Source organism: Apus apus, chromosome 3 (assembly GCF_020740795.1).
Source record: "Apus apus isolate bApuApu2 chromosome 3, bApuApu2.pri.cur, whole genome shotgun sequence".
Lineage (NCBI taxonomy): Eukaryota > Metazoa > Chordata > Aves > Apodiformes > Apodidae > Apus > Apus apus.
In genome coordinates, this window is record NC_067284.1 from 51,594,660 (window position 1) to 51,614,700 (window position 20,041).

Here is a 20,041-nt window from a genome sequence, read left to right on the forward strand (position 1 = left end):
GACAAAGGCTGGATCCAGCCACACCTGGGCTCCTCTCCAAGAAGGAGTTTAGAAAGCAAGGGGGTCTGATCTGAATTTCCCTGGGTTGCCCTACTCGGGTCTTGACACAGGAGCAACCCCTGGTTTCCATGTTGCTTTTCGTCTATCCCCTAGTGCAGGCAGCCTGGTGAGCCAGGTTCACCTTAGCCCCTCCAGAACTCATCCCATTGAGGCCAGAGTGTGCTGGAGACCCTGCTAGGGTTAACCTGCCAGGCAAAAAATTCTGCAGCTTTCTCACTGTCCTCAGACTGGATACAATTCCTTGCTTTTTTCCTACTTATTTGTCTGAAGCATCACTCATATATAAATAGGTACCTCCTCTACATCATCCTTCCCCTGCCCTACTGACACTAAGACATGCCAAGAAGCACAAGCACTTACATTTCCTCCCATAAATGTATGCAGTTCTGCTGTGAGTCCCCTCAAAGTCTGGATGCTGTGACTAACCACCCCAGATCATCATCTCTGGATTCATCAGTCCATGAGCACCTTCTCAGGATGCCCAAGTTTTCACAACTCTGTTGTCTCTAATTCTGGGTAACCCTCTTTGAACTTTTAAGGTTTTCCTGACATACTTGACAGTTACCAGGCATAACAGGTTCTCCAAAGAACATTTCCACTTCATCTGTCACCAAAGAGGGATAAGAACACAAAAAAGAAATTCACCTCCTGTGAACCTCCCTGAAACCTTCCTCTGACAATTACCAAGTAAAACTGGATACCAAAGATTTCTCTTTTGCATTTCATTAACTGTGCCTCACTGTCTTTGAATCCTGCCCACCTACCCATTGAACAATCCTCCGTAACTATCAAAATGGTTTGAGAGTTCTCATATCTAAGTTTCTCCTTTAAACAAGCAGGCTGACCTAGACTCAATATGCATTTTTGGAGTTATGGTCAGATATGGAGGCCACTGTTTATTGCATTATTTTAACTCCATTTAGTCTGCTTCCTGCTATTGAGAAAAATCAAATTAACTACAGCTAAAGAAGCTACCTTGCCTTACAAGGGTGTTTTTCTTTTCCATAAAGCAATTTCTAGAACAGTCAGAATAATAACATTCTGAAATAGAGCCATAAACAATGGTCAATATAATATTTGACAAATTACTTCATTGTTTTGTTCATTATTAGTACAATAGCATTTAAATACAGAACAACTATAAAAACGAGCTATAGGATGTATCAAAGTTCATGCAAACCTTTCACAGTTCTATAAAATTATGCAGCTTTGAGGCCTTAATCCATCTTATGAAAACCAGAAACTAATATAGCCAGGGCATCTTTCTGAATATAACCCACTACCTGCATAGCTCAGGATTATCAGCCAATGAAAGAGTGACAAAAATTGGCCCTAGTGGCAAAGAAAATATATTAAGTTCTCTATGCAGGCTTCAGAAAGGCAGAATAAGATGGTGCAGAAACAGCATACATCAACCTAGAGGATATAATTATCCCACAAATAAACCAGTCAAAACCAAGTAAAAAACAACTACACGTTGTTTTTGACATATTTGGAAAATAAGCATGAAAAAAATTAACATATCACATCCTTGCAACCTTGATTTTGATCTCATTTGTCTATCCTTTGCCCCAAGATAGAATTCTCCAGGGGAAAAATACCAGCATTGTGTGGCAGACCATGGTTTAAGATAAGGGTATGTCCTGACCTGGAAAGTCTATGAACAAGTTTACACATACTCTTTAGCCTTTTAGCTAATGATTTTGAAAATTACACATTAATGTTTTTCATGTAGTCTCAGGTCATGGCGTTCAGTTATTTCTTTTAAAAAAAAGCTACAAATGCTGGCAAGGTCATCTCTTCAAAGCTCAATGCATTCATCAGTCTTCATCAATGTGTGGCTCAAGTGCCACTTCTCAAAAAGAAAGGAAAAAAGGAATTTTCTGGTGCTCTCTGTGATGCTTATTTTCATTTCAAAAATTATTCGTGATTTGATTAATTATCTTCGCATTGGGATTTCTAGCAAGGTTAAGGAAGCAGCCCTGCAACAGCACAAGGTGGACCACGCAGCAGACACCACCTTTGCTGTGGCTGCATTCAGCCTTGCCCCACTCTGCACCGCATTCCTGCCTATGCCACGTTTGTTAGCAGGTCACTTCAACAGCACACCCACAAGTCTCAATACTTTGAAGCAACAGTTCAGAAAGAATTCACTGTAGCAGTTTAAACAGCTCTTCCCCAGTTTGCTTGTTGCATACGAGCTCATCTCAGTGCCATCTGGCAGCATTTATGAAACATCCCCATCTCATGTGGCCAACTGACGCCATAAATTTCAGTCACTCCTGCCTTTGAGAAATGCTAATAATGAAAACTCATCAAAGAGCAGCAATAATTTCTACTGCTGACTAGATGGATGCCTTTCTGACTACTCAAAATTAATGGCAGATCTCAGGGTCTTAAGGCACAGCTGTCACAGAGAAATACACCTGCAAACAAATACGCAGGATGCCTCTAAGTTTGATTTGCTATAGAGACAAGGCAGCAACTCACAACAAACTAGACTGATTAGAAGGAGAAGTCAGCTCGCCTTCTGCGTCAGTTAATACCATAAAACCAGAGAAAATGCACTGCAAGTACGCAAATGGGAAGCTGAAAAGGATCTGCTTAGTCCCCCCTCCAACAGAAAGAGTGATTTACAGTCATATAGGTTATACATAAATTTTCACTTATGTCTAGTCTTGCAGATATTATAGAACTAGCTGCTTTATCACAGGATTAAGAAGTAGCTGTAAACCTCATACAAATTGGGATTTTCGCCCACTATCAATGCTATCACTAAGTAAAGCTTAAAATGACAGATAACTAATGAATTATAACAAACTTAGAAGATAAGTTTCTCAGGAGTTTTCTTGGCAAAGGATTTTGAATCTGCAGGACAGAAAAATGGAGACCGGTGTCAAGTTGTGTTACCCAAGGGTCAGTACTGAGATCAGTGCTTTTTAACACCCTTGTCAGCGACATGGACAGTGGCACTGAGTGCAACCTGAGCAAGTTTGCCAATGACACCAAAGTGTGTGGTGAGGTTGACACCCTACAGGAAAGGGACACCATCCAGAGGGACCTTGGCAGGCTTGAGAGCTGGGCTTGCACAAACTGGATGTTCAACAGGGCCAAGTACGAGGTTCTGCACCTGGGTTGAGGCAATCCCAAGCACAAATACAGGTTGGGTGGAAAATGGATTAAGAACAGTCCAGGGGAGAAGGACTTGGGGGTGATGATGGATGAGAAGCTCAACATGAGCCAGCAATGTGTGTTTGCAGCCCAGAAAGCCAACAATGCCCTGGGCTGCATCAAAAGAAGCATGGCAAGCAAGTGAGATGATTCTACCCCTTTAAGTCACCCTTGTGAGACCCCACCTGGAGCAGTGTGTCCAGTTCTGGAGCCCCCAACATAAGAAGGACATGGAGCTCCTGGAGAGTCCAGACAAGGGCCATAAAGATGATCTGAGGACTGGAGGACCTCTCCTATGAGGAAAGGCTGAAAGAATTCAGGTTGTTCAGCCTGGAGAAAAGAAGGAACCAGAAAAGGTGGAGAGGGAATTTTTACCAGGGTGTGTAGTTATAGGATGAGAGATTATCATTTTAAGCTGTAGAAGGGTAAATTCAGGTTAGATATTAGGAAGAAATTCTTTACTGTTAGGGTGGTGAGACATTGGAACAGGTTGCCCAAGGAGGTTGTGGATGCCCTCTCCCTGGAAGTGTTCAAGGCCAGACTGGATGGAGCTTTGAGCAACCTGGTCTAGTAGGACCATGCAGAGCAGTTGGAACTAGATGATCTTTAAGGTCCCTCTCAATTCAAACCATCTATGGTTCTAAGGAAATCAACAATGGAGACCAGAAAGAGCACTATCAGTTTTATGAACAATACCTTATTTAGTACTGCTGTTGAGATCCTAGAGGCATGGACGTAGACGGGTATAGATATTTGTTTCCAAATTTAACAGAATTTCTTGATCAAGCTCTTGAAGATAAATGCTTAGCAAATGAGACCCATGTATATACCACATATACATGGAAAACTCAAAACCAAGCTTGATTAAAATGCAATGATACTGAAGTAAACATCATTCAGAGTGGGTGAGAAAACAGGGATGTGTTCACCTATTTCAAGTATTTGGGCTTGGATTACATGTCAGTAATTTCACAATTATTGTCTGTCAGATTCCCCAACAAGGACCACATCACTGAGTCCATGTACAAGTGATGCTGCTTCACCTAAACAGGTTGTAGTAACCCAGGAAAGCAGGGGTGAGCTACAAGATCACTTTTTTTTTTCTTTTTTTTCTTTTTTTTTTTTTTCAAAATCCTTACAATGTGTTCTAGCACATAAAAACCTTCAGGTACAATCAGAATGGAAATTATGCTAGTCTAGCTATGTAAATAAACCCTGCGATACAGTAGTTTGCCATTATTTTAACAGTACTGGTACTATTAAAAAATTGAGCTGAAATTGAAAATAAACTTATACTTACTTATTCCCTGATCTAAAAATAAAATTATAATTGGAGCTGGAATTTACTGTTCAGTGAGTAATTTAAGGATTTAAAATACTGCTAAGTGTTGCTATAATTTTTTCCAAGAAAAAGGCATAACGAGACTAGGACATCCAGTATTCAGATGCAGTTTGAAAGAAATTCAAAGTATTCCATAGAAAATACAGTGTACAATCAAACAGCAGACAGACTGTAGAACACAAATCATTGAAGCATCATTAATGCCCAATAGTACCTAGAACTAAGTATGACAGAAAATAATATTCAATTCAGAAGAAACTGGCCAAATAGAACTGTAGCTTTGATTCTTTTTAATGTTCACAGCATCATATCCATGTATAAATAGCCATAAATTAACTGAATGTTCTAAAACTTTTTCCCGAAGTTTTGCACCTGTGCTAAGTGTGCTTTTTCATCTCCCTGGCACTCACATCAAGGATATCCCTGTAATAAATTTTGTTTGCCAGACATGGCCAGACAGATTGCCCTCCACATGCTTATCTCTGGCTTTGGTTCTGAAATACATTCTACAGTGATCTGACCAACATCCTCCACTTTCAGTCTTCTCCTCTTGACATTTTCAATTCTATACCTACAGCACAATATTGTGCTTGAGAGAGCCACTGCATCTTTATGTTTATTTTCATAGTAAACCACAAGAGATTGTATTTTATTGATTTTTGTCATGCAGAGATGTCTAATAAATTTTACTGCTTGGGCTTTCTTGCCTTGGGCTCTGTAGTAGGACAGACAATTCCTTCTTATAAGATGGAGCCTTCTGTATGTTTTGTGTTGCAGATGGTAAAAGACTCTTCCAGATTATTTTTTTTTTAATGCATTTACATTACAGCAGTCAAGAAAATATTCTGAGAGTCTTACAGGAAGATCTCATCATGAATACAAAACCAAAGGCTTTTAGAAATTAATTTAGAAACTAAACTATCAGCCGCACAGGTCTAAAAGATTTGTTTTGTTCCTTTCTTCTAAAGTCAACCCATTTTTAATTAAGAAACAACATTATTTTCACTACATTGAGTCTGAAAGCTCATTAGCAGTATGATAAACTAATATTTATAAAAGTCCCTTAGATAAAAAGTGTCTCCTGCAGGTTGTAACAATACTACCCATGATGTTGGTTTGGGGGGGTTGGCTAATTTTTGGGTTTTTTAAGAAAATTTGCCATTTAACTGATCTAACTTACACTAAAAAACAGTATATTTACAACTGAACTCTGCAGTTACAATTAGCGGCTCTTGATGTTTCACTAGTAATTGGCCTCTCTTGAATGGGCCCTGGACCTCATTTGTCACCTCACCTTGCCAGCTGATCTCTGACTGCCAACAGGAGCAGTTACTATCCCCATCCTGGTCCTGCTCAGGTACTGCTGGACTGTGCCCCAGCCACCAAGATCCTTGCTGTGGCCTGTGCAGCAGCCACACTCAGCTCCCGGCTTGTCTTCCCTTGTGGAACAACCTCAACCTTGCTGCTCTGTGGCAGCTGTATAGGATCCTCCACTGGGAGGTTCAGGGCAGGAGACTAACCTTGAATGCTTTGAAATGCCACATAAAGGCATCCATCTCTCTATAGTAAATGCAAATGGGGCCTATGGAGACAAGGAACCATGCTTCAGTTTCACCTTTACACTGCAACAACTGTTGTCAAATACAGAGGCAGAAAACTTTCTCAAGAGCTTTTCTTTCTTGCAGATTAAGTCAATCTTACCTGAATGGGGCTTCCATCAGTTAACAGTCATCAGTATCTCAATCCTGTTTAGATAAGAAGTCACTCATTTGCTTAATACAGCAATGCTGTATTTAATGGTGGATTTTGCAGTGTGCTGGGTTTATGGTTGGACTTGATCTTAAAGGTCTTTTCCAACCAAAACGATTCTATGAATGCCAAAAGAAAAGTAAAACATTCTTACCGTACTGCAAAAGCTACAACCTGTATTTTCCTGTTCATTCTTCCAGTGGTTCCAGATGAACTGAGAGAGGACAACCCAGTAACACCCTGCAAAAGCTGCCATGTGAAGCTCGGTATAATCCTCCAGATTAGGAAGCTAATTAAGTTTATCATAAGAGCTTCACATCTGCAGTTCTGTCAGTAACACCATCTAAATGTGTAAGGAAAAAATGCACCAGGCAGCAGAGTGTTTTTGCTACTATCTACACTGCCTGCTCAAAATTAACCTGGGTATTTTCACAAAAACTAAAGCTGCAGCTGGGTGATTATATCCTAAATCAACTGAAATCGAATAATTCTACTTGAAAGGTCTACTTAATCTAGCAGCATATCCCTGACCAACACAGTGAGAACAAGTCGTTCTTCACACAACCCTTAGAAGACAGCAAGATTGTCAATAACAGCTAATGATTAATGGAGCAAAAGTCTCACAGTCCTCCAAAGCCAGGCAACCACTAAAAAAAGGGAAAAAAACACCACCACCAAAAAACAACAACAAAAAACACCCAGTAAAAACTACAATCCTGCCCCCTGCTTTTCACTAAACCGAAAGACTAAAGAGACACAGGGTTGCAGTCTAAAGCACTCCACAAGTTCACAGTCAGGAGCTGTCAAGAAACAGCTGAAACTCAGCGAGCACCTAAACCTCAAGTTACATTGTCCAGAAATTTTTCTTCTCAGAGGCATTCCACTCTTCCAGATAGCTGTTATCAATCTGAAACTATTTTACTGATAAACCAACATGAATATTTTTATATAATGCAAATCTACTAGATAAATGAGCAGAACCTTGAAAATCCAATTATCATGTAATCAAGTAATTATTATGTCAAATATTTTGCGAATTATGAGATTAAGGACTGATCTCCTAATGCTTCTTTTTTCAACTTCTACTTTACTAATATATAAAACACTTGCACAGCACAATCAATGAAACTTGACATTTGATGTCTGCTTGCTAGATAATCTTGTCTCATGATGAATTTAGCAGAACACCTATACAGCTAATGGTATTTTCCCAGAGTTCTGTTTGGAAATTCACAGATTTCATTAGCTACTCTGGACAAACCAAAAAAACACGTTTCATCATTGACCAAAACACAGGAGGGCGGAAGTAGAAGGAGAGATTGAAACTGTATTTCTGCAGAATTGCCTGTACCAAGCTAAAAAAACTTTGCTGCACAAAGCTAGCCTAAAAATCAATAATCAGAAATTAATCCCAAAGTTGGGCTTTTGCAGGGCTCTTGCACATTCAGATTCAGTTTTATGATGAGAAATTCACACGCTGAATTCATTTTCCAACTAGAAACAGATTGGGAATTGAGTATTATGCTGGAAGCAAACATACCAGGGGGTTTGCTGTGTCTCAGATGCTCCATGCCTCGTTAGCAACTATGAATTCAGAGGGACCACATGGAATAAACACACATCCCCCTATAATCAAACTTGCACTGAACTACATGATACGGTTAGCAGTGATGTTTTTCATACTTTACTTATGGGAACAAACTCTCCTGTTTTCCTGGTGTACTGAGCAAAGTCCTAACATTTATTTTTTAAAATATCAGCAGCCAAAAGTCTCGTGTTGCAGAAAGAAAGCTCACATGAAGCATTTAGGGATCTATCTCTTAAATCACTTCTGCAGCTAGTAGCAAACTAAAACTGATACGGAAGTACTACACAGATACACCTGCAGGGTTCCAGAATGCTGAGCATAATATAATTAGGAAGGAAGCTGGAAACTTATGTGACAAAATATGCTTCCTGTGTTTGTACTTCCTGGCTGGTAAAGGTGACAAGAATACGAATCTAAAAATTATCTATACCATAATTACTGTAATTTGTACTGAATAAAATTTAAGGCTATAATCACATGCTTCTATAATAGTACTGTAAGGTTTACACACAGGTATGGATTCTAAAACTTAGTAATTTATTCTTCTTTCAATATTTATGGAAAGATACATTACCAAGGCTAACATAGTTTCAAGCTAGAAAGTAAAAATTAGTGTCTGCCTTTACTGTAGCATTATATATTTTTAAAATTATGGCTAAATGCTTTTCTATAGACTTACAGCTCTGCCAAAGGTATTTTTTTTTTGTATACACATCATGACATTTGCTATTTAGAAGCACATCAATGTTGCAAACAATTTTCGTTTTAATCTGTGCCCAAATGTACAGTTTCTGCCAACGAAAAGAGCTTTTAGACTGTTTATGCATTCTTGGTTCTTGTCCTAACATTGTAATTTTAAATTTGTTACTCTTATTATGTTTTTTCCGTTTTATAAAAACAAAACTATAGTACATATTCTTAATTATTTTTAAAAAACAACACACAACCAAATTTGCTAGTTAGTATCCAGAATCATCCTTCCAGTCCAGGCAGAACACAACAAGTTTATTTCTTCACTGGATCAAATTTTTGAATACAGTAATAAATCTTAAACTATTGTCATAGACGATGCTCACTACAGGCCATAAAGTTCATAGGCTCTAAAAAGAACCTGAATTAAAGTTCCATATACAGACAAAAACCTAAACTTTCTTAAATAATGAGATAGCATTTGTAGCAAGATTTGTACCATCACATTCATTACTGTATGTTACACCCTGCTCTCTATTACATGTAACCCCTGATTTCAATTGCTCATTGGTCACAGGAGTTTCTAAACATCAATCTAAACAATCACTGAAATTGTGAATGGATCAGGACTTTGGTCACCACAGGATCAAGGCTTTGGCATAAGCACTGAAGGTTTCAGAACAAACTAGTTTTAAATATCATCTTAGAAACTTTTAGTTACAGTGGCAGCTATAGTGCTTTATACTACTTAGAGTTGAACATTAGAAGTGTCCAGATGTCCAGAATTTTGCTTTCAATGTAAGCATGCTACCTAAATAAACAACTACTGATGCCAGTAAATGAGAAAATCCAAAGTTAAAACCAGCAGAGCTTCATGTTGGCCAGCTCTAATGCAACAAGCTTTTGACTTCTGCTGCCAAAGCAGCTCTGAATCTCCAGGAGCTCACCAGTTACATGGAAACTGGCTCACCAGCCCTGCAAGCCAAATACCTCAAAGTTATTGCTTTCTCACCCTTTTCCCTTTCAACATAATCCCAGGAGATTAACACAAATTGTACATCTAATGAAACGCTACAGCTGCAGAGTTACAAACCAGGACTGGAGCTGCCAGACAGCAAAGATCCCAGCTGAAGTGCTGCCCTACGTGCTCTCCTCAAGTCTGCTGCCTCACTGCTCTGATCCTGATTTCTGTATTTGTTTTTCCTCCTTAGGAGGGAGAATTTTGCATCTCTGATAAGACTTTTTAAAATAATTTAATAATTATACAAATACATAGAAATTGCCTAATTACTCCTGAGACTATCAGAGTGGGAAGAATAAAAATCCCCAGATGCCCATTAACCATTACTTCAATGTTAGTAAAAAATTGCATTTCTCTGTCAATGATCCTAGACAATGATCCTGGAAATAATCTCTTCCAGAACCTAAGGACACTCTCCTAAAATTAATGGCTTTACCTCAAACTCATCCCTTCACCATTATCTGTACCAGCATTTCACGTTGAAGATTTCTTCCACGTATTACTTATCAAAAGCACCAGATGTATGGACCACTTAAACATAAAACAGAGGTCCCTTCCCCTTGGCAGACACCCAAAAGAGGAGTATGGAGGTAAAAGGAAAGGACAACGAGATCAATGATGCTCAAATGAACAGATCATGCTTCTTCATTCATTACTGAATTACTCTTAAACAATAAGTGGTACTACAGAAGAGTTTAAAAAGAACTTAAGAGAGGATTACAAAACTGCCACCCGCTATATTTTAATAGCAAACACATACATAAAGTTGCAGGCGGTATGGATGGAAGAAATGGGAAGTGGTTTCACTGAGATACAAAACATTTATTGCATCCCTTCTCCAAGATACAAAAGACTTTTAGTAAAAAAAGGACACACTACTTTGATATTTGAAAAATCTGAAATATTGAAAAATATTTTTAAAACAAGCTTGCAACAATTGTTCTGTATTCAATATATATTAAAAAAGATGGACATACTGTTTCTGAGAGACTTGAGAAATACTTTCTGCTCTTTGACTTTCATGACTTTCATGCAGTTCTTGGAAAGCCTCTTAGCTCCTTCAGTTGACAAGAGACTCAAGTTCATTCAGAATGATACTCTGTCAAATACAGAGATTTCTGATAAGCAGAGGATATTATCTTCAGAAATAAAAATAAGGAATACATGACTCTCATCACCACTACTGATGAGAACACTCCAGAACACTAGACACACACAAAAAGTGGAAACATGATGGAATTTTTTCTTAACAGTTATAAAATACAATTTTTACTGTCCAATGTTAATGCACCTGGAAAACCCTGGCATCCAAGCAATAGTCTCTTTTACTCTAACCTCCAAAATTCATTATATTGATGTGTTACCACAATATATCATGCACACCCTTTTCCTCAGTGGGAACAGCAGATGGGAGTAGCGGCAGATCATCTGGTCATTTTGTTTTGAAGGTTTAAGGTTTTGTAGATGTTTCCTGCTGTTTCAGATAGGAATTTTATGCATCCACTCACTCTTTTAAGATGACAAAAAACAGACAAGCGGAAGCGGATGCTGGCTCAATTACAACCTAAAATTCTTTAGTAATTCTAAACAGTCCTTTTGTGCTTTAGGCTCAAAGATACAAATATATATTTATATACAGAACCCATATATCAAACAGAAATAAACAAATTGTTACATTCTTTTCAATTAGCTAGAAGTCGATAGCTTTAAAACTCCTGCACACATGTCCTTATCTCCATGAATGAATCTATAAACACAAGCACACCTTTTAGCTTTTCTTTGGCAGCTTGCTAGGGATTTGCTAATATTTTAAGTCAAGAATCACTGTTTGTAATAAAAATGCCTCAATAGTAGATGCTTCCCTTAACACCATGTAGATTTTTACGCACATGGAAAGAGGCTCCAAGAAGACTGACAGGCAACTCCCTAAGCAGAGCCTGCAGTGAAAGTCCCACAAAACCTGGACTAGATACCTGGATGCAAGCAGGAATTGAGGACATCCACATAAATGAGGGACGACTTAAATTTTGACTTCACGTAGGGAAAGACAAATAGACAACTATTCCTCTGCTCTCCTTTGGAAGAGGGAAGATACCAAGCGGCAAGAAGAGGAAAGCACTGGCCATCACAATAGTGCATCACTCAAACTTGCTGAACTCACAGAGACGGATGGAACAATGACTTTTCCCTCACAGCAAGACAGAGATCAAGAAAGGAATGTTTTCAACAGAAACCAGCACCCTGGGAGTATTTCAAAATCATTAACTGATAGAAAAAGATAAAGGAGGGGAAAAAGGAGAATCTTACTCTGAAAGTTCTCCATTAAAAAGCTCATTTGCTCCTGCTTCTGACTAATCACAAACAAAAAGCATATTCATTACAGAGACTACTGCAACTGAAAGCCAAGCATGGTCTTAATTAAAATTCCAAAAATAGTAAGAGACTCATCAACAATCTAGCAGTGTAAGAAAGCTGAAGCTGGGCAAATGACAATCATGCAGACCTAAACAAAACAAAACAAAAGGGACTGTTAAAATGCTGGTATTTATCTGCCCCTGGCACAGTCTCAGCCCACTGCAGCCTCTTCAACCTTTCAAAATTCACATGTGACACATTTCAATTAGATTTTAATTTGTCAGCAGCCACTTAATTACATTAGAAGAGGAGTGCAGGTATGTAAAATATATGGCATACTGGAAGACTGGAAGACATTAGACAATTTCTGCTTCTGAAAAAGATACTTTTTTTTTTTTTTTAAAACCTTCCCAATAAATCAGTTTGCTAATACACTCACACTCCTTTGGGATTCAGTGGCAGCAATATAAAATGCAAGATCAGCAAATTATTAAAATACTGATGTAGTAACTCAGAGCTGAGCAACTAATGAGCTGTAAAGTTCACTTCTAAAAGCAGGACACTCATACATTAAACACATCCACAGTATTTTTGCTGTTCATTATAAACATTAATTTGGAGTTGGAAGGTGAACTATGCAAAATAAAATTAAACTGTCATGGATTCTGATAAAATTGCTTTTAAGAATCAGCTTTCTTTGGAATAATATACAGTAACTAAGGATTCAACTTTGATAACTTTAGCATTAAAATGCATTTTTGTGTCAATGACAGATGAGTAGAAACAGACAGATTATTTTAAATTTACCAAACAAACTGAACTCCTACTCACATTGCAAAACTAATCCAAAATGACCATAAATTAAGGCTACTTTAAGTTAAGGTAAAAATACAGAAAGCCATTGATCATTCACATATGCAACAATGATAACATTCCTTCAAGGAAAACAAACACCAGATCTTTACTGCAGCACGCATTATGATGTGTTTCATCCATCATATGTTCTTCCCCTCTGATAAAGACAGACACAGTGGTTTGTAGAAATGCTGATGAGTAGAAGAAACAAACTACATATTAGATAGGTTTCTTCTGCCCACAAATTTGCCAATTCCTTGCGGTGTACTAAGTCTCAAAGCAGGAGTGAACACAACACAAAAGCCTATACTAAGTAAAATAGAGAAGTCATCGTCCATGCTGCATGAGTTTCCAAAACAGGTATTTAAGTGACAGTAATTATCTAAAAGCAGTAAATGACATGATCAAATGCTTATCTCACTTCTCCTGAACTTCAGTGTGCTTTGTGCTTAGCAAAGATGGGCACACTTGAACCTCACTGATAATTTATTGAAGGTTTTGAAGCGAAGGCTTGATAAAGGCTAGAAGAAGAGACTAGTAATAACACGACCAAACATTTCGTTCAAGCCGATTAGAAGCCAAAACACATTACCGAGCTCATTCAAAGACTACAATATTTTAGGGAAAGTTGTATCACCAAACTTGTAAGACTTGGTATTTGCCCCAACATACAAAAACTGTTGAGAGAGAAACAGGTAACTTAATAAAACATACCACAATGTGTTTCCTATGTGGAAATTTATTCGTCTGCATAGTTAAACAACTCCTTTACTGAACTATATGTGAATCTCAATAAGTTTACCTAAGACATGAACATATGGCAACACAGAAGTGTCAATAAGAAAAACTGAAACATTAAACTGGAGAATGTATTAACCTCACAAGCATGATCATAGAGGGCAGAAGCTAATAAAATTTAAAAAAGGGGGGGGGGGAAATAAACTTGATTATAGATACCTATAAAGTGAGTAGCACAGAGAATGAAAAATTCAGATAAAATCCACTGGAAAAATGTTTAACTATTAATTACAAAGAAAACAACTTCAGATGGAAAGTCTTCAACATGAAAACTACAAACCTTTGCTTTAGGCTAGGATGTTTTCTCAATTATATGGATGCTGGTCTTTATTTTGACCTGTAATACCACTCCTATGTTCTAATGGCTTTCCAAAACAATCAAAAACCAATAAAAACCCCACTCCCTCCTGTAACAACAAAAAAGCTTGACTTTACTGTGAATGACAAATGCTTGATTCAAAATGGTGTTATTAATAAGCTACAACACAAAGGACATTTTAGTAGTGGCTTTAAGAATATTGGGCTCCTCCTAAAGCTGATGACTACACACAAGAAAAGTTGATCTCCCTCTGACATATCTGTAAAAGTCAAATTCAATTGTTCTTCAATATATTGTCAGGACTGGTAACAGACTCTGAAAATAACTAGTTTAATATATTTTCCAAAATAGGGAAGATAAGTCTGTAGAGGGATTCAGGTGGCCCTTTTCTATTTCAACTGGATGACTGCCTGCCTGTTTTTTCTATAGTTAGATGCAATTAGGATATTACTGTTGATATAGTATAACTCCCATCCAAGAGGAAATGCCAATTTATTGAAATAAAAAACATTAAATTAATGGTCCTTCACAAGTAGTACCTTTAAAGGTTTTCTTTCAACAAAGGCTTTTACATTTTCGGTCCCAAATAGATTTTTACATTAAAAAATATTCTGTCAATCAGAAAAGATTTTTCTTTTCCCCTTTTTAAAAAAACCAACTTTCTTAGATATTTGGTGTATGGCAGTTGGGAGTTGTACTAGATGACCTCTAGAGGTCCCTTCCAACTCTGACAATTCTGTGAAATTTCTGGTTTTCAAACTGTTCTGGAATGGGAATGATCTTAAGTCCTAGAATTTGCTGAAGACACAGATCTACACATTTTACTCTTTAAAACTCAAGGTAATTCCATGCTCAACTAGTTCTTAACTTAGCGAACACATTAATGAAGACCATGAAAGTGTTTACACACAATTACATCTTTTTCTCGAGCATATCAATGTTTTTTATACATTTTTAATGTTTTGGTTTTTAATATATTGCCCATTAATATACGGCCCAGGCTTCTTTACTTGTGCTCTCAAGTCAGAATCACTTTCATTGCTTGAAGGATTTATTTCTTCTAAAAGCCAAAGAAACAAGTAGAAAGGAAGCAAAATGTAAATAATTAAAAGCTAAATGTGGAAACCAAGAACTACTATTCTATAAATGCTAACTCAAATGAACTAAAGCTCTGTCAGGCACAGCTCCTCATATGCTGCATGCTCAGTCTCCAAGGTGGTCAAAAAGATCAATTTTCCACTTTGCAGAAATCTGGAAGCCACTATTATAAAAGGGTATCTGTGGAACAATGCTCTTCTTTTAAATGAAAAGTTGTCAGGATTACATGATCTGACTGCAAGTAACTTGCAATGAACAGAACAGCAACCGGCAGGAAACACTGCCAGACAGCAGCAAAGGGAATTAACAGCTAGAGGCTACACATGGAGCCGCAGTTTCACTGCAACATCCATTCTGTGTCTAGCAGCCTCGGAGCTTTAAACTACTGCAGGGCTTGCCAATCTTACTAGAAGCATATGGCTGAGAAGAATATCTGTTTTGAGCAAACAACTGTCAAAAGGCTTATTTTAAGTCTCTACCTCCACCCTTTTCTGCAAAAGAAGTTTTACCAAAACTTACCTCTGGGTACTTCAGTTTTAAAGTTTTATGCATTTCTCGAAAGCGACTGTACCGCCTGAATACTGTCCATGTCTCATCCAGGACTGTTATCTATATCAGACAACATAAAAAGAAGAAACAGAAGTAATACCACACAACGCACAAGACTAAAACCTGTGCAGTATACAAGGTTATCAGATTAAAATAGACAATTCTTAGTTTCCTTAAATCCATAAGCTTTTATAGATTTACCTACTTTTTTATTTCATTACAGCAACAGGACTGCATTTAATAAGGAGCACTGATTGCAACGCAAAAAATTTGGTGCATTTATTCCTTATTCCAGAGTCATTCAACAAAGATGTAAACACATTAAAATGCCCCTATGGTTACTTGATGCAGCTATGCAGCTCTCAGCATGAAAATCAGTGGTTGTTCCATTAATGAATGAAGAAAAAGTGTAGTGTAGCCTCCCTATATATTCATAGAAATGTATATTCTCATATATTCATACATGACTAATAAATTGCCCATTTCTTGGACACACAGAGTTCATTACTAGACAGAATGGGATTTCAATTTATAGAGTAAAAAATATATATATGCCAGCTTCACTAGAAGATAATCCCTTAAAAGACTCTCAGCCTGTGATATCAATATGTTGTTGAATATCCCATTTATACAGCAGGTTTCATTAAAATCAACAGAATTACTCCAGTCAATAAAGCACATAGCAACAGGAGCAAAGGGGCAGGGCAAGCCAAACTTACTATCAGTTATTCACTAAAGCCTCACTGGAACTGCGAAAGCAACAAACATTTCCAGGAAAGAAAATTTTTCACTGTCTGAAATTAGGCGAAATGAAAGAAATTTGTGAGTGGGTCATAATAGTGTCATGACTGGAGCCTTTGATTGTACAAGTTTTTCTGTAGCTCTCGTGATCCAAGAGGCAATGCTGCAGAAAAAGGTGGGCATTTTTCTACATGAACTAACAGAGCTGGAGAAAGCCAACTGGCGCTGCCTAAATCCAAGAAGACTTGCTTCTTTAATCTAAAAGGCCTAATGTGATATTATCTCTGCCTAGCTATGACTTTATGTATAAATAAAAAAACCCGAGCATTTTTATAAAACACATTTCACAAAGACACAGGCTTTTTGATGTTAAAGTGACTTTTAAAATTAACTAGTTCACTCACTACTGACTGTATCAGGAAGTTGCAACGGTTGCAGTGAAGCAGGATAACCAAGTAGGAGAAAAAGAAACCAAAGCAACAAAGCCAGAGGAAACCAGCATCCCAGCGCAGTTGTTGACAACTGCTACCTTGTGATGGTAACAAGCTCATCTCTGGTCTGCCTTTCCCTATCCCTGCTGCCTTTGCAGTACACAGAACAGGGAAATTGGGGGAAAGTGTCTAAAGACACGAGGAACTAGGTTTTAGGGTGGTTCTTTCCCTATTTTTATGTCTATTTTAACTACAAGATGTAAGTAAAGAAAACTGGCCTTGCCAAAACTTTTCAAAAATACTACAATGTAAGTGCTTCTAGCACATCTCCGCAATGCAAATTTATTATTTCTTATAAAATTCATTTCTTGTGTCAGCAATAGGCTTGACTGCTACCAGGAGGCCTGTATGATGGACTATAATCCCTCCATATATTGTTAACAGTTTCTCAAACTCTACAAATGTTGAATGGATTGAACATACATAGGCAAATTTAACTAGAAAAAACAAAAGTAACAATTTAGGATTATACATATTAAACTGATCTCAATTAACTGATTAACCATTTTGTTCTTTAAAGAAAAGTGCTTTGTGGTTTCAGTGTTCAAGTAAATGTCTGAGCGAAATAGATAATCATAAAGATGTTATTCATTCCTGCTTTTTTTTTTTTTTGCTTTAATTCTGCATTTTAATAGTTCTGAGTTGTGAAATTTTGCTGTGATAAATTCATTTGTACATGATCTTTATTCAAAAGTGACCTCTTTTTTCCCCTAGGGTTTTCACAGAATCATGCCTTTAGGGGAGCAAGTCAGCACAAAGCATCCAGGACTCTTCAGCTGCACAGCCTGGGGGAGAGCATGTATGTCAGCTTATCATTCAGGTTGTTAGCTGTGCATCTGGCACCTGTCTAGGTGATAAAATGGTACCAAAATTACCTAAATCAAATTGCCTGCAGCCAATTATTTATTAGCCTTCTCCTACCAAGTTTAATAAATAACTTGTTAGAGATGGTCAGGAAAGAAAACAGCAAAGCCATATATTCGTGCTGCCTATGTTCCCTGGTCCCAGGCTCTGCCTGACCTGACTCAGGGCCTATAATCCTCTTAATTTACTTTCCTGATTCTTGTAATGAGAGTAGCAGGGAATACACTGCAAAATTTTACTGTTGTTACTGCTGATATTATTGGAAACTTAATTTCAAACTGAACAAAGTCTCAACCAGTCCCCAAAGCTCAACAATAAGGTTATTAGGATCAATAGGAGAATTACAGTGAGCAAGAGCATTTCCAGAACAGGGCCTTTTACTTCTACAGATGATCCAACCAGTTTGGGCTAGGATTCTTTTCTTCCATTTAAAAAGGCTGCATGACAGACTATAAAAGCTTTATACATATGGGACTGAGATACATGCAGACCTTTTTAAAAGCTGCAAGCAAAGCAAATTTGAAAAGCCCTTTCCTTTTTACTTGTAATTGGCTAGTATAGTAGAGTATTTTCTTAATAAAATATATATATATATATGGTTGAGTAAATCTTTAAGAAGGTTTTCAAAATACTCTTATCTGGACACTTAGGCAAACCTAGATTTGACTCAGAATTGTGGCAACTGTATTGAAGCACACCATTTCCTATGTAAAACTTAGAAATTTGAAATGAGATTCTACAGTCCTTATCTTTTCTTCTGCATGATGACTGACAGAAAACAACCTAACACATTTTCAACTTACTTCATTGTAAAACATGCAACAGAATTTGTTCCCCTTCTGCCCCATAGAAATAGAAATAAAACCATAGGGGAAAGAAAAAAAGAAAGAAATATTCCACTTGATTGTGAAGCAATCAGAAAGAACATGCTCACCTCACTTAACTGGGCTGGTTAAACTGTCTACATTGAGAAAATTCGTATTTCTTTAAACAGACCTTGTTGAAACTGTTCATCATCTGAAAAGCTAAAACTTGCAAGATACTAAGAGATTTATGCAAACCAATTTATTGGAACCTTTTTTTATTTAAATAATTATTGATGGTATTAAGCCAAGAGAGTTAAGGAAAGATCAGGCTTCTTTTTTCTACATTAGGTAGATAACTATGTATCAATGAGAACTACCTCTGCTTTACTCCAATTCTGCAATCGGTCACTGAGCTGAGAAAGAAACTTTTAATAGAAAGATGGACATTTTGTGCAGACCCATCAAAGCATTTGGCTGAACAGAACTGCGACCAGACCTGGAGAAAAGCACTGCTTTGGGGTCCATCTGCCTGGATCTTCCCCTATAGAAAACTCAAAGATGACTGAAAGGCCTTGAAACACAAGAAAAGCAAGTTTTGAAAGAATATCAAGCAGGTTAAATAAAAGGAGGGAACTCAGAAAAATGAGGGAAAGCTGAATAAAATCAAGAAGTCTTATCTACAACTTTCCCTCCTGTCAGAGGATCCCCTGCAGGGCTGTGCTTGATTCCAGGCTTTGCTGCCATCACCTGCTCTTAGGAGACTCTGCGTGCCTCTATGTGAGCTGGAGTTCTCCCTTGCACGCTGCCTGGCTTCTCCTTCTGCCATCCATAGGTAGTGTCTGCACCACAGGCACCATCTGTAGCAGATGCTGATGGCCTTACTGATGCAAAATCTCTTCCCACACACTGCTTTTAGCACAGCCTTTTCTCAATATTCCACGTATCACAATGACATGAAAGGAAGTGGAGAATGTAAGAAGCCTTCTGGTATTCTAATTCAGCTCTAACATAAATATGTTTAGATCTGATTAAGCTACTACTCCTTCATCATGTTTTTAAAGACAACATATAAAACTGTCATTCAAGTGGAAGCTTCTTTGGAAATGTCTATTCATACTGAATACTTAATAGCAGACCAGCACAAAAAGGTCCATGACATCTCTTGCTGCAAAAAGAGAACGTGCTACCTTAACTCTAATAAAATATGGATTTGTTTCTATTTTAAACTCTCTCCAATAGGTTAACTCATTGGAGTCACCCAACATCTTAAGTAGGATCAATACTGAGTAGAAGAACCTGGGTGGACAGACCAATATGCTGGCCCCTTCCCAAAAGTTATATGTCGAGATGGACAAGATGCAGAACCTGCACTAAAAGAACATATTTTTGGATGGTATGTTAGGATTGAAAGACTTAGGAACTGACTGTGATGCTGTCAAGAAAAGTGGAACTCACTCTCTCTCCTTTGGCATATAAAAGAATTAATCTTTACTTTTCCATGGCACAAAAAGAAATGTATATATTTGTCTTGTATATAAATGTGT

General features: G+C 37.6%; 1 protein-coding gene across 4 annotated transcripts in view; it reads right to left on the reverse strand.

Annotated features, from left to right (window-relative positions):
- The window catches only part of KIF16B (kinesin family member 16B), a 138,122-nt gene that overhangs the window by 26,965 nt on the left and 91,116 nt on the right, over window positions 1–20,041 (reverse strand). For 2 of the 4 annotated variants that reach the window (XM_051613297.1, XM_051613296.1), the window contains one exon: window positions 15,566–15,655. In XM_051613297.1, coding sequence (XP_051469257.1) covers window positions 15,566–15,655 — 90 coding nt within the window. Of the gene's footprint in view, window positions 1–10,598; window positions 10,721–14,811; window positions 15,009–15,565; window positions 15,656–20,041 lie in introns of those variants that run through there. The other 2 variants (XR_007888883.1, XM_051613298.1) reach the window with 2 other exon arrangements.